Source organism: Microtus ochrogaster, linkage group LG10, assembly GCF_000317375.1.
Source record: "Microtus ochrogaster isolate Prairie Vole_2 linkage group LG10, MicOch1.0, whole genome shotgun sequence".
NCBI classification, from domain to species: Eukaryota; Metazoa; Chordata; class Mammalia; order Rodentia; family Cricetidae; genus Microtus; species Microtus ochrogaster.
Genome location: NC_022035.1, coordinates 9,001,999 through 9,017,157, shown reverse-complemented (window position 1 = coordinate 9,017,157; position 15,159 = coordinate 9,001,999). Strand labels below are relative to the sequence as shown.

The 15,159-nt window shown below is 39.2% G+C and overlaps 1 protein-coding gene across 3 annotated transcripts; it reads left to right on the top strand.

The window, feature by feature from the left end:
* Positions 1-2,862: 2,862 nt before the first annotated feature.
* Positions 2,863-8,159, top strand: Gpr85 (G protein-coupled receptor 85). 3 transcript variants are annotated; one of them, XM_026787545.1, is made up of 3 exons: positions 2,863-3,075; positions 3,503-4,116; positions 5,560-8,159. In XM_026787545.1, the coding sequence occupies exon 3, from the start codon at positions 5,730-5,732 to the stop codon at positions 6,840-6,842; it is 1,113 nt and encodes a 370-aa protein (XP_026643346.1). In that variant the 5' UTR covers positions 2,863-3,075; positions 3,503-4,116; positions 5,560-5,729; the 3' UTR covers positions 6,843-8,159. The 3 variants fall into 3 exon arrangements, with proteins under 3 accessions (XP_026643346.1, XP_005363785.1, XP_026643347.1); XM_005363728.3 differs by lacking the exon at positions 2,863-3,075 and adding an exon at positions 3,224-3,297; XM_026787546.1 differs by lacking the exons at positions 2,863-3,075; positions 3,503-4,116 and adding an exon at positions 4,280-4,396.
* The last annotated feature ends 7,000 nt before the right edge of the window (positions 8,160-15,159 follow it).

Sequence of the window (15,159 nt, the reverse complement as noted above, 5' to 3'; positions counted from 1 at the left end):
CCCATTTTTGTACTAAGTGGAATGGGAATAAGAAACTCTCTTGACAGTTCCTAACTGGCAATGTCATACATCAGTTTATGTTACTCTACCATCACCCCTTGGTACTTGCTGAACTAGGTTTTCACTTTTGGCTGCATAAAAGACATCGGCATTTGGAGTACCCATCAACATTTAGCATTCCATATGTCTTAAAGAACTCATTATTTTCATTGTTAGATGAACTCCTTTCCAGTTTTATTTTTGCCATCCTTGGTTACTAGTTCTTTTGTCTCAGTTATTCAGTCTGAGAGTTAACTCTTATTTTTCAATTCCTTTTGTTTCGCTCCACTTGGCAAGCACTGTGCTTCCTCAGATCAAGGCCACCTACCCCTTTGTATCCACTACTCTACCGCTTCTTCTGGTTTTCTTCAGAATGATGTGGCTACCCTTGAACTAGTCCCGCCACCTGGCTTTTCAAGATCCACCCTGTGCCTCATAGAGAATCATCTGACAAAAGGGTTAGAAGATGAGTTAAATAAGGGGACAAATCTTAAAGTTTTCAGAGAAGGAAATTTTCTAGACAAAGATCACAGAAAGTAAATTGCTAAGTTTCCAAAAGTCTGTGTCTTAAACTGAGAAAGAACATGCTAGTTCTACAATTAAAAATGAATTATAGTAGCACTTTAGACTCTGTTTTGAGGCAGAACAGGAAGAAAAATCTAACAAATGAACATCTTAGCAAAGTGGAAAGAAATATACCCATTCTTAATCTTTTTAAAACCTATTAAAATTCTGAAGAAATCACATTCCTTATTTTGAGATGTTCACAATTTCGCTTATTCCAAACTCCTGAGCCACAATTTTAAAATTTGATGGTCATTTTTTAGGGCTAGAGTCCACAATTGTATCTTTCAAGTATATAAGTACAATGCCCTAAAAACTTTTAACTACAAAAAAAAACCTTTTAACTACTTATATCGCTGTGAAAAAGTTAGCTTCTTTGAAAAATGTTTTTAAAATATAAATGTATAATTTAGCTATTAATTACTTATTCTGCATTAGCTCTTATTTCTCAATAATCTATCAAGAAATATATCTGCCCAAAAGGGCTCAGCGGGAGTCTTTCTTATCAATAAAGCTATCAGAAATCACAAGTTCAGAACTCTAAATTTACTTGTTTTCTATAATTTCAGTAACAAGCTATAAGCAGAACAAGTGACATTTGAAATGAACAACTAGATATTATTTTTAGACTATTTTATTGAAGCTTATTGTTTTATGAATTCAAATCCTGATGGATTTGCCTACACACAATGCATAGAATACAACCACTGAGCCCATAATGATGCCGAGTATCACAGGACAAAAATCTAAAATAGATCAACTCCAAAAATAAGGTAGTTTCTTTTTAAAATAAAATGGTCTATATTGAGGATAAAGACCAAATTGAGCAAATTGTCTCAGTCTTCAACGCAAATCAATAAACTAAATGTAACATGTCAAATACTGGAAACCTTTGAAATCCTTCAAACCCAAGGATTAGGGTAGAAAGCACTTTGCTCCATTTGCTTTGCTCCTCTATTCTTAACCTGAAAATCAATTTTTCTAGGTTTGGTGATACAAGGAATCCATAAGAAGAAATTAGAGGAGATCAAGTCACCCTGCAATGTGAACATAAACCTGCAGTAACAGCTATGTGTCTGAGAACGGGTCGACAATATGAAACTTTGTACAGCTATTGAACATATCTTTAAAATCCCTATTGTTGAAAGATGCAAAATCCAGTGTTTTCTCCTGTAGCGTTAATGAGCTAAATTGAAAATTATCTCATTAGTTTTGGGCCCCCTTGCAAGGCAAGAAAATGGCATTCTCATCTAGCAGCTGGAGAAGACAATGAAGTGGGTGCCACTGCACTCAACTACAAAGGGAAAATAGTTCTAATATAGCTGGAAGTTGATAGGAAAAGATTATCTTATATACATATCCTTTTCTATTATCTAGCTCAGTCCTTGGATTACAGCCCTGTAATTTTTGCCAGAGTGGATTATTGCTTTGTGTGCTGGCCCTGCACTTTCCCCCTTTCGTTTACTTTTAAACTTTTTAATCTGGGCAATCTAACATCTGGTCAATGGTGAGTGTTCAGCAAACTTACTTGAATCATTTATTCTATGAAGCATTTTTTTTTTAATATTAAAGGTCCAATAGATCACCATTCTTTGCAAAATGCAGGGAGGTATAATTTAAGAAGTAGGTAATTAATCTGTAGTTTCATTAAAAAACAGTTTGAGATCGCATTTAAAATTTTTTTGCCAATCATATAGTTTCAAGTTTTTCAGAATCGTGTTCCCTTAAAACTGGGATGTCATAATGGGGCAGAATACCTTCAAGTTACTTGCAGTATTGTTGCAGGGACGACTCTCAAAAGTAAAGGAAATGACAAAAGCAAGTGCCTTATGGATATCCAAAAGAACACACACACACACACACACACACACAGAGAGAGAGAGAGAGAGAGAGAGAGAGAGAGAGAGAGAGAGAGAGAGAGAGAGAGAGCTAATCATTATTTTTTTAATTGTCTAAGAAAAATCTCCAGTCAAACCAGGGCAATTTAACATCATTTCAGCATTCCTAACGTTGGTCTTTGTGTAACTACTGTGACATCATGACAGTGAAGTACTCATTTCTAAGCCTTAAACATTTTACCTCTATGTGTCCAATAGAAGTACAATATGTAAATTAACCTATATTATCTGTATGCTGATTGGCTTGACTTCCCCTGAATGTCACAATCTCACCACCCAGCGATGAGGTATTTTACTGCTGTCTCAAGATCAAATTATTACTGTAGAGAGATTTTTTTTTCTGTTTCATTAACAGATTATTATAAAGCAATAAGCCTGCAGCAAGACAAGCAGACGTTTTACCTTGGGAATTAACAAAAGCATGCCTGCTACCTTTTAAGGGGTGGAGAGTTGGTAGTTGATTAAAATCTTACCCCACCCTCGGAAAAACTCTTTGGAAATGGGAGAATCGGGACGTGGATGATTCTAGAGGCGTGCCTAATCACCAGGTGTCAGACTATGTGGTGTTTGTGGTGTAAGTTTTCGGTCTTCATCATATCCCTGATATTTTTTAAGTGACTAATAACAAAGGAGAGGGATGGGGGAAACTCATACACTCCCCAGCATTCACATCAGCAACCTATTGGTCAGCCCAGCTAAGAGGAGAAAGGAGAGGCTTGTAGCTTGGTGGGGTGGGATGTGAAGAACAGCCATGTAAAATCTCTGTACTCCTGATCCGTTAGTCACATTCGAGAAGGTAGAATGAGTGTAGATGGTTTTTGCACTTGTCTGAACTTAGCTTCTCCTTCCTTAAACGCTGATTTGCGTGCCTTTGAGAACAGATGACGACTAACAAAGATAGGGCTGCCCTAACCCGCTTCCCTTCTTCCCCCATTGACAAGATTTTTGACTGTGCCTAATCTTTTCCTTTCTTTTTTCATTCTTTCTTTTTCTTTCCCCAGCTAACGTGCCAAATCAAAGAGCAGCAGTGAAAATCATTTGAGAAGAATTCTCCAAGGCGCATCCAATGCTTAGCAGGACCACCCTGACAGAGAAAGGAAGACGATGTTTCGGGAAGGCGAGGGTTCGGGGCAGCTGGGGCGGAGGCGGCCGTCCCCGGCACGGAGGCTTCGTGCGCTGCCCTAGGGGAAGAGGATGGGCCTGAGGTCCGGGAAGAGCCTTCCCGAGCCCCCCACTTCCAGTGCGGGGAGGGAAAAGTTGCGAAGCAGCCTCGAGGGAACAAAAGCCTGATTCGGGACCGGCTGAACTGGACAGGACCTTGAAGCAAGCCAGCTAGCTCCGGGGACAGGCAGGGGCTCCCGCTGGCTCGCGGAGGCCGGAGCTACCCTCGCCACCGCCGCCCTCGCCACCGCGCCGCCGCCGCGGCCCCTGCGTTACTGGGGGAGACGGTGCCGCTGCGACAGGGGAGGACGCGGCTGGAGCTGAAGGAGGCTCCAACGCGCAGGCGCCGCCGAGCCCTGCCTGGATGCTCAGTCAAGGCACTCAGGAAAAAAAAAAAATCAGCAATTTATAGAAAGAAGAAGCTATAGTCTGTCGGGATATCCAACACCAACAGGTAGGAGGATATACTCTCGTTTAAGTTTGGGGGAGGGGGGTTGCACCGCGTGGATGAAACTGCAGGTTCACCAGGATACAGCCCTTCCAGAGGGTTTTTTTTTTTTATATTTTTTATGACAATAAACTGCATAATGGAAGTACATTCAGACAATGCATCTTCTGTAAGGCTTATCGGGAGTTCGGTTTCTGGAAAGCTTTGCAAAACTGAGGAATAACAGACTGCGAATCAACGGGAACCCTTCCCTTGCAGCACAGAAGCAATCTCTCCCCACCTTCGAGTATGTAATGCTTTTCTCTCTCTCTCTCTCTCTCTCTCTCTCTCTCTCTCTCTCTCTTTCTCTCTCTCTCTCTCCTCCCCCACCCCCATCCCCCCGTATAAACCCAGGGGTGGTGGATTTCAGGTTTCGTAATGTTGCATGATGTGATCAGTATTTACCCGGGGATGCACCGGTTGGAAAATTAACATCATCGGCTGCAGTTTCTGCTTGGGCTTCCATCAGCATATTCCAGGCAAGTGAGAAGTGGCAAAGGATATTCTCTTCGTGGGAATAACAGAGGAAGCTGATTTCCCTGGTGTGGCTCCCGGGCACCTAGGAGACAATGTGCATTTTGTTTGAAAATAAAGCCACTTGTGATTAGCAGCAAAGATTATCAGTGTAAATGAGAACGTCTTAATTGCCTAAGAAATACCGGGTTCATGTTATATTCATTTGAATTCAGGCAGCCAAGGTTTGCAAATGGAAGTGCATTATTCCTCTGGGTGTGTTTCCCTGGCCAATATTTACATTAACCATTTTTAATAATCATGTAGGCTTAAAAGAGACAAGATTTGCCAAAAGGGGGGGTGTGTGGGGTAGGGCGAGAAAGACAAAAGATTATATTACATCAAAATCTTGGGACAGGTTTTTATTCATTTTGAAGTCTGGTGTTGAAGTCATGCCTCAAGATGAATCAACAAATACTCTTATGCAGCATGAACGGTGACACTTGACTTAAAAGGTATATTTTGCAGAGATTCTCTGGATACATACGAACAGAGAAGCTTCCTTTAAAATACTGATGGTACCAGAAGAGCCCAAATAATTGTGGGCAGCCTCCTCTCTGTCTCCTATCAATAATCTTGCAGATTCCACTGCAAGGCTAGTGATTAATTTTGGGGCTGGCATATTTTACAACTGTGAGACCATTTATTCCCTTCCCTCTTGAAGGTGCCCAAATCTAACTATCCGGTGTCTAGAATAAGGACATTGGCATGTTCAACTAGCTTCAGACACTAATGCAGCCAGTGCCCTGACATCCCAAATAAACAACTGCTGAAGCAAACAGAAGTGTTTAAATTGGAAACTTCATGTGCTTCCTCGTAAAGGGCTAGCTTCATGCTAGCCCCATCAGCATGGCTTATTAACTTAAGAACTGATAGTTCTCTTTTTTTCTTCCTCAGATATTCTGATGGCAAATCAAACGGAAGGAAAGAGGAAGCATGACCACAGATTGGATCAGATCTCTTTGTGGATTACATTGTTAGTAAAATGTATGGATCTAGCTTTTCCTTGTTCTTATATCTAGATCATGAGACTTGACTGAGGCTGTTTCCTTATCCTCCATCCATCTATGGCGAACTATAGCCATGCAGCTGACAACATTTTGCAAAATCTCTCGCCTCTAACAGCCTTTCTGAAACTGACTTCCTTGGGTTTCATAATAGGAGTCAGCGTGGTGGGCAACCTTCTGATCTCCATTTTGCTAGTGAAAGATAAGACCTTGCACAGAGCTCCTTACTACTTCCTGCTGGATCTGTGCTGTTCAGACATCCTCAGATCTGCAATTTGTTTTCCATTTGTATTCAACTCTGTCAAAAATGGCTCTTCCTGGACTTACGGGACTCTGACTTGCAAAGTGATTGCCTTTCTGGGGGTGTTGTCCTGTTTCCACACCGCTTTCATGCTCTTCTGCATCAGCGTTACCAGATACCTAGCTATCGCCCATCACCGCTTCTATACAAAGAGGCTGACCTTTTGGACGTGTTTGGCTGTGATCTGCATGGTGTGGACTCTGTCTGTGGCCATGGCATTCCCCCCGGTTTTAGACGTGGGCACGTACTCGTTCATTAGGGAGGAGGATCAGTGCACCTTCCAACACCGCTCCTTCAGGGCTAACGATTCCCTAGGATTTATGCTGCTCCTCGCTCTCATCCTCCTCGCCACACAGCTTGTCTACCTCAAGCTGATATTTTTTGTCCACGATCGAAGGAAAATGAAGCCAGTCCAGTTTGTAGCAGCCGTCAGCCAGAACTGGACCTTTCATGGCCCTGGAGCCAGTGGCCAGGCAGCTGCCAACTGGCTAGCAGGATTTGGAAGGGGTCCCACACCACCCACCTTGCTGGGCATCAGGCAAAATGCAAATACCACAGGCAGAAGGCGGCTGCTGGTCTTAGATGAGTTCAAAATGGAGAAACGAATCAGCAGAATGTTCTATATAATGACTTTTCTCTTCCTAACCTTGTGGGGCCCCTACCTGGTGGCCTGCTATTGGAGAGTTTTTGCAAGAGGCCCTGTAGTACCAGGGGGATTTCTAACAGCTGCTGTCTGGATGAGTTTTGCCCAAGCAGGAATCAATCCCTTTGTCTGCATTTTCTCCAACAGGGAGCTGAGGCGCTGTTTCAGTACAACCCTTCTTTACTGCAGAAAATCCAGGTTACCAAGGGAACCTTACTGTGTTATATGAGGGAGCATCTGTAAATCTTTAGCCTTGTGAAACACTAACCCTCTCTGCTAAGCAATTGTGGCCTGTAGCCATGTCTTGAGAAGAAAATCAAGGATGGGATCAGCAGTTATAAGGATTTGGGCAACCTTCTGCAGTCTTTGCAATAGTTCACCTATAATCCAATTTAAATCTCAGAGTGATCCTGCTGACTGCCGCTGAAGGTTTGTAATTAAGAAAGGACAGAACCACTGCCCTAAGTTTCTTTCTGTGGTTGAACACTAGATAATGAACGTAGCAGGTGCTAAGTATCAGTGCTAAATGCTGTGTATATCATTACATATGAAAAAAAAAACTTAAACACAATTAGCATTGGACCTTTTAATAAATTAAGTTGACATGAGGTAAATGTGTTGATAAAAGCTAATTTTAGAAGTTTGAAGACTTTAAAACATTTCATACTATTTTTGTTTTGCAAAGACTTCACTACTGGGGGAACTAACAGTACTGTAATCCTCTAAAGATGTGCCATGAATTATTGGGGTACAACACTTTAAACACGCCTTGTAAGATTGGGGGAGCATTCCAAAGCAGTATATTGGTTCCAATTAGAGTTTACCTTTTTTGTATTAATATATTGCTATTTCTAAATGCCACTTTCCTTCCCTACCAGTGAAATTGCTAGCATTGAACTGTACTATGTGTTTTCTGTTCATTCAGTAAAAGAGTTTCCAGTTTGTTTCTATTTTACAAATGCTAGATATCTGTCCGGGAGGCAACATGAATGGTATCAACTGGCCACAGATGCGCAGTTCTAACGATACAGAATAAACACTTGTTGCCTTAAAGGGTTATCTAGTATCCTTCATATTCTTTAGCAGTGGAGCAAATAGTCAAGAGGCATTGAATCAGTGACTGGCCCTGGCTGTTTATCAGGAAGTGCATGGGAGAGCATTGAATACTTTTCCATTTTTCCTCACATGGTTTGAAAATGAAGGTGCACATCACTGGGATAATGAAATTTCCTTCTGGGGTGTGCTACCCATCCTAGTGTGCTCTGAGAAGTGGACAGCTGATATTTGTTTATATTAGAAGTCAGCTGTCAAGGGGAGCCTACAGCCTTAGATGACATCTGGCACAAGTTGTGGAGCATTTATTCTATGGAAGGCACAGTCTTGTTTATACTTTCTGCACATTCGGTGTATTGGTCGCTTAAATTATTTCAGTTTTAACTTGTGAAAGCTTATAATATGATTTCTGGTATTTTAGAAATACATTAGATTCTGTGAGTCTCATTCTTTAAGATACAGATGTGTGAAGTTCAATATAAAGTTGCATTTGCCAAAATTTATCTGTGTAGCCTGTTAATTTTCGTGGAATAAATTTTACATTTTTGGCATATAACTTTCTTTAATCTAGCAAACAAGCACAATTTAGAAAAAAAATAGCTTTATTATGATTTTTTTTTTTATTTTTTGTAGTTACCATATTCTGCAACTGGAAATATATGACTGACAGCAGAAAGCTGACTTAATCTTTCTAAAGCATTTTTGGGTAACTTTTCAATCCATCCTTTTATTAATTCTTATGTGGCAGTAGTATTTATAAACAAATACATGCCTAATTGTTTCGCTTGGAATTTTAATATAATGATTACACTTTAGCGTACAGTTGAATTTGAGTTCCAAATCTATAACTTGTTAGATGGTTTGCAGAAACATATGACAAAGCCAGAGAAAACTGTTACTAGTTCTATTAGCTTTCCATTGTTTTGTTTGTTTCTGGAGGGATTTTTGTTTGTTTGTTTTGTTTTGTACTTGGATTTGGAAAATAAGCTTAAGAACCTCATGAAACAGAATTTCTTATTGATATAATACTTCTATAAACAGAATTTTTAATATAAATAGAAAAAACAAAAAATTGAATTTTTTCGATGGTCTATGCAATGACTCAGTTTTTCTGAAGCCATGATTAGTGAGTATTCTAACCTCATTTCTACACCAAAGCTTATTTGACCTGAGACAAAGTTCAGTGAACAGCAGTGAGGTAGATGTAGCAATAAAAGCTCCTTGTTCATAATAAAACTATTACCAAAACACCATAAAGACAATGTTGCCCAAACATGGTCTCCTAACATGTTTCCATCTCAAAATTTATAGGAAAGACATGATATAGATTCTTTTCATGAAAAACTTTGCATAAAGTTTCAAATATCAATCAGAAATTTCAGTAATGGTCTTAAGGCCAGTGAACATAGGTTTCACTAATCCATACTTTTATTATTTATAAGTAAACAGATGTGTGTTAATAGTGGGGGGGGGAACATTAGGAAGGAAGAGAAAAGCAGATGAGTTTGGCTGACTCTACCTAGTTACTTTGAACTAACAAGTCAATTGGTATAAGTGACTAATCCAGGGAGTTAGTGACTGTCACTCTTGGTCAACTTGACATTTATAGGTAAAGACTGAAGCAGCAGATCAGAAACTACTCTAGTTAACAATCAAGTTTGTAAATCAACACATAATAATAGTAATCATAAAAATAAGTCTGTGTCTTTATGACCAAAACATGTTATCTATTATGGCAGCCATTTCAATAGTCAATAAAAAAACAGTTGATAATTTACTTGAAATTTTTACTAATCTTCAATCCATAAAAATATATCCTTACTGGGGAGTCCAACTTCCCACTGAGAAAGTCTCATCATCAATAAATAATGGGTTCCCCTTGGACTCTTTACACTACAGAGTGGAACAGTCTTCACATTGTTTTCCATCGTAGTGGCAATGTTTTTCAGTGGGTATGCCTGTACTCGGTCATCTGGTTCCTTTTATACACAGTGGATTTGTATGTTTGTGACTGTGGAATCCCATGCAGATATTAACTAAGGCTGACAGAGGTGAGTAGCTTGCCTGGTTTTCTACATAGGCTTGATGGGAAAGACAAAATTAATTACAGTTGAAAAACATTCATTGTAAATAGGAAAATAAATAGACTATCTTCTTCAGACATTAGCTAATTGTATTTCAACAGCACTGTTCCCTATAGAATTGACTGATTTGTCATTGTTAACACTTGGATATGGCCTCTTTCACAATCAGCTACATTTCTATGGATGCTTACCTGAGTAGTTTGCTCATTTCGTCATTTGTTCAGTAAATTCATCCTAGGCCCTAGCTTCATGCTGTGAGGATTGTGAAAAACGGGACCGAATGAGCTTTCCTTGAGCTTAGTCAAGTGGGAAAGACTCAACAGCTATGGAGTAATGGCAATGGTGAGTTGTGGGTGCTAAGAAAATAAATACGCCTAGGGCGGGGTCGGAATTAATGACACAAATTAAGTTTGTTTCCACTTCCTCTATAATGCCTTATCTCCTGGTTTGCCTTGGAATCTTTTATATATCTTACTCACTCAACTCTGGGGGCACCTTTTGTTGTATTTCTTAATGAAAATGTCAGGACCTTGCCACTCATGCTTAGATGAATCACCATGCTGTGTTTTGGAAATAGCTCCCATGTGGCTCACAGTTTGTGTAAAGTCACAGAGAAACCTACATGTCAAATCTCTCCTCAGCCCTCTGTGTCCTAACTGTTTACTTCCACAAGAGATAATTGAATTCCTTCAAGAGACTTGGAGGTGAATCTTTGCTGCTAGAGTCATACTTCTCTCGATTTATCATGAAAATATCTGGGCAAAATACAATCAAATGACAGACTTGTCCCCGTGCATCTTAGTGATCAGGGGGTCTTTCCTGGTGCCAACTAGGAAATAATATATGAAATGAGGTGTATTTTATTATTAAAGTCTGCCACCCCTTTAAGACTTCTACTGCTCCTTATTGGGGTGAAAATACAACTCCTGAATGTCTTATAGCTGAAAAATTGGTTTGGCCTCCAGCAGTTATTACTATTAAAAGTGCAATGGAACATCCTCATAATTATGCAGTTATAAAGCTTTCCTCTATGTCCTTTAATTGCTGAACTGGGCTGCACCTGAGATTGCTAGTGGGAAGTTGTAAATAGAACCCACTTCTCCATTTTCATCATTAGACAAATTTGAGTTTTTATTCCATCTCACCCCATGGGTAGCATATACTGTAACTTGTTTATACACAAAATTCCACCTTATTTTAATGCCATACTAAACAGAAAAGGGGGAGCCCTAAATAATGACATGCTTCAAACAGTGGCAAGTGATGCTAAAATCAAGATTAAGTTTGTGACCTGTGAATTATTTATTGTTCCTAAGTCTTGTGAGTTTGTTTTTCCATGAAAAAAAATATATTAGTTTTGTGTTTGGTGATAGAGTTTATGAATATTATGAATAGATATTTTAAGTTCTATTATCTGTTATGAGTGGAATTTTATTGTCCTTTGCAATTATAGACATGCCATTGATTTTTGTGACTTTTCTAGACCTTCAGAAACTTTATTTACATCCCATTAAAATAATAGAATTGCTCAATATTGAGGTGTGAATCCATAGCCTGCACAGTGCTTAGAATAAAATGAAGATACCATTTGTAGATGGTAAGTAAGTTAAAAGTGTAGGAAAAAAAAAAACGAGAAACATAGGGGAGGTTTGGGGTGAACCAGACTCACAAATAGTTTGCCTTGTGATGCAATGTGACAGATTCCAAAAATAAATAGTAAAACCAAAAGCCTTTAACATTATAAAATGTTACATAAGTAAAGCCTTGTTTTTAAACAAGGAAGGAGATTTTTCACCATCTTATTTTGCCAAAGGATGTTGTCCATTAGCAGTCCAAACCCTTTGGGTTAAAAGGCTTTTAAAGCCAGTTTCCTCTCCCCAAGCTAGAAAGTTGATCAAGCAGTAGATCTTCTAATGCTCCAGAAATGGGGACAGCTAGGAGAACGCCTTGCCCTAAAAGTGCCCTGTACAAACAGGCCTCGGGGAAACCACAGGTCAGTGGGAGGATGGAGCCGTTCACACCTGGTCTTCACAGCCAGCTCCCAGCTCCTTCTGATACCTCTGATTGTGGGAAATAGTATATTCTTGTCAGAAATATTAAAGCTGATATTTCAATTCAGGACTTGTTTTATGAAATTTTGGATAGTAAAATACTGAAGTAGTTATGTGGGTACTCAAGATCATCGGGTGAGGAAGAAAGGTACCCACTATACCACTGGCAAGGGGGATTATACTACAAAACATGTTGAAGATGGAGTAAAAATTGGGCTTGAACTAACCACAACGAATCAATTGCTTCTTTTTTATAGACAAGAAAAGAAGAAGCAATTAAATAGATGAAGCAGAGTTTGTTCCTTTGTCTTCCATCAACAAATGTTTAATTTAATGTTGATTTTTTTTCCTCCCATGAAAATGACTTTACTATCCTTTACACTAAACACTTGTGTCTTGAAACATAACATTAATGTGATAGCAATTCATTATGCCCCCATGTTAGATAGACTCTCTGCCAAATAACTTGGCTTTTCTGCCTTAACAACAGAAATGGAATTACAATAGTGTGTGAATTCTAGAGCCGTTGAGAAGATTCAGTGAGGGCATTCCTGTGAGGCCCTGGCAGAGAGTCCACATTTTAAATAAACTTTACTTTACGCTGCAAGGAAGTTCGTCATCTCGCACTGAAGCCATCGCCAGAGAAGGAGACAATGTGATAAGTGCTGTAAGGGAGATGGGTGAGATAAGTGCTAGAAACAACAACACAGGCGAGCAATTAACTCTGTGAAGGTGGGAGCAGGGAGGTGAGAGAAAAGTGGCAACTCAATAGGCCTTGCAGGGTAATTTTAATCTCATTGGCTCGACAAAGCTAATAAAGCTATTCAGACAGAGGTGTAAAAAGATGGGCAAAGGAAGGAGACATGTGAAAACCCCTGATGTGCCCAACAGAAAACTAATCAAAATCAAAGATGTGTATGTGCTGTGAGTGGAGCTGAGGGCGGCCAGCATGATGGAGTAGCTAGAAAACAAAACATTGGAGGTCCAAGCCCTTATTCTGTCTCTTACTGGCTCTACAGTCTTAAGCATGCTCGTTAACGCCTTTATTTTCTGCATCTCAATATGCTTATCTGTAAATTTGGGAATAAATATACAACTATTAGTTTTAAAATTTTGCTTTGAAAAGTATATGAAAAAGTAAAAATTTATTACAATATGCCCAGTAATATTTTAAACATGTTTCTAGTATTAACTCATTCGACAATCAAAAGTAGATGCTATTAATATTTATAATTTGTGAATTTAGAAGCTGAAACAGAGAATTAAGTAACTTGCACAAGTTAGTAAAGACAAGGGTGGATGTCAAGTGCATCATGCAATATTCAACCAAGCTAGACATTCATTCATGCAGTATCCAGCTCAGCTAAACACTCATTCATGCAATATTCAGCCCAGCTAAGTATTCATTCATGCAATATCCAGCCTCACTGGATGGTCACAAATGGTGGCTGTGGTTGTTTCTACTGCTGCTGCTGCTGATGTTAGAACATCTTTATTGGAGGTCAGAAGCTACAGGAATAGAAGGAGCACAGCAGAGACAGAGCTCTGGGCCTTTGGAATTCAGCTCCACTTTGCCTGCCTGCGTTCCTTTCCCACAGAGACTCTGAAAGAAACAGAGGACTAGGTTACTAAAGCCCACCTCTGCTTTCATGTAGGATCCTGCTATAGCAGGAAGGAGAATCCATCAGGCCTTTTTTTTTTTTTCTGATGACTTTTCAGAAGGACACTCCTCAGATTTGAAAAGGGGGTTACACAACTCACACCAGGTGGACAGTTTTACCTAGATCTGGCTATTTTTCTGTACTATAGAAGTTTTGTCACATTCTCAAAGGGAAGATTTAATATAGTGGACTGTTGTAGGCTGCATAAAATCTTTTCATTCAGTCTCTCCAGTCTCTCTTAAAGGTCTGCCTCCCAGGAACACCATTCCTAGTCCCTGTGACAACCAATGACGTTTATTTCCCCTACCCTCAAATCTTTCACAGCTTCCATGCCAGTGTTTAGACCTCTGTTTAGTAAGGGGCTAATTCATAGAGAGTGGGGTAGAATTGCCTTGTGGAATTATTTATGTGGTATTCATGAAACCAGGTAATTCCACACTTTTATATCTACTGACATTTGGACAGTCGCTTACACAACAAGTCACTCTTTGCTGATTTTAATGTGTCGATTTGCCGATTCCCCCGTTTCCATAACGGCTGAGCTTCATTCTTTCCATCTGATGTCTTCAGTAATCATGGTCAAGGTGAGTCCATCTTCTAAAAGGGTAGATTTCTTCTTCTGTCTTCTCCCTGTTTCCACACACTGCCCTCTGTGGTTTCAGGACACGTTGCTGTTATTTCATCACCCTGTGTATTGGGAAAGAATGATCAGAGTGAGTATTAGGAGCTGGTCTGCTGGTCAGTTACAAGCTATGATCAATTTTTTTTTTTGACCTCTTAGTTCTCTCACTGTATAACGAAATTCCTCTGGCTTGGAAAAATCTATAGTTTATCTATCTGGGTCATGGATGTTTCCAGGATATTAATGTCATGGTTATTCCTATCCAACAGAACTTCCCACAACTGGCAGTGGTTCATTGAGAGTCCGTTCTTTTGTGTAATATCTGAGCTAACTAGGTCTCTAGCTAAGCAACCGAAGGCCTAAGCTGGTCCCAGCATATTGATATCAACACTGGCTAATGTCTATATATAGCACATTAACACACTCACTAGGCTTTTGCTTTATTCATGTGCTAACTTCATAACAGCACTTTTAATTTTAATCAGACAGATCTGATGCTCTGCTTCCATTGCAAATGACCAAATTATGGATATTTGTGCCCTGTTATTCCTTTTTATGGTTTGTCTTCAATTATAAATAATTCATGGATTTCTTTTTCAGGGAGCCAAACCTGCTTCAATTTCTATTCCAATATATGAGGAATAAAATCTAGGGAGATATTTTAATACTTCCACAGTTTGTGATTTCAGAACCACCCACCTTTGAACAGATACTTCATTAGCACCTACTGTGTACTGAAAGTTGTACAAAGTACTTAATAAATCCTTTCATTAAATCTGGTATTGGCTTGGATTTTAGTCTTCAGATTTGCAAAATGAACATAGATCAACTTGTCTTTTGTTTCTGTGTTTGCTGTGTCAAATTTGCATGAAGACCCTGCCTTTCAAATATAACCCAGTGCATTGGTGTTTTACAATGATTTTTCATCACATTCAAAAACTGGGTAAACTGTCTAGAAGTAATTATGATTTTTCTAAATTTACACTTCTTACTTGGAGCAACAATGTGATATAATTTTTATAAAACATCATTTCATGTTTCTGAACTTTGTGAATTTTTGACTTTTAAGAAGATG

Coding starts and splice junctions, on each gene's coding strand:
- Gpr85 (XM_026787545.1), top strand. CDS start 5,730: ATGGCGAACTATAGCCATGCAGCTGACAACATTTTGCAAAATCTCTCG.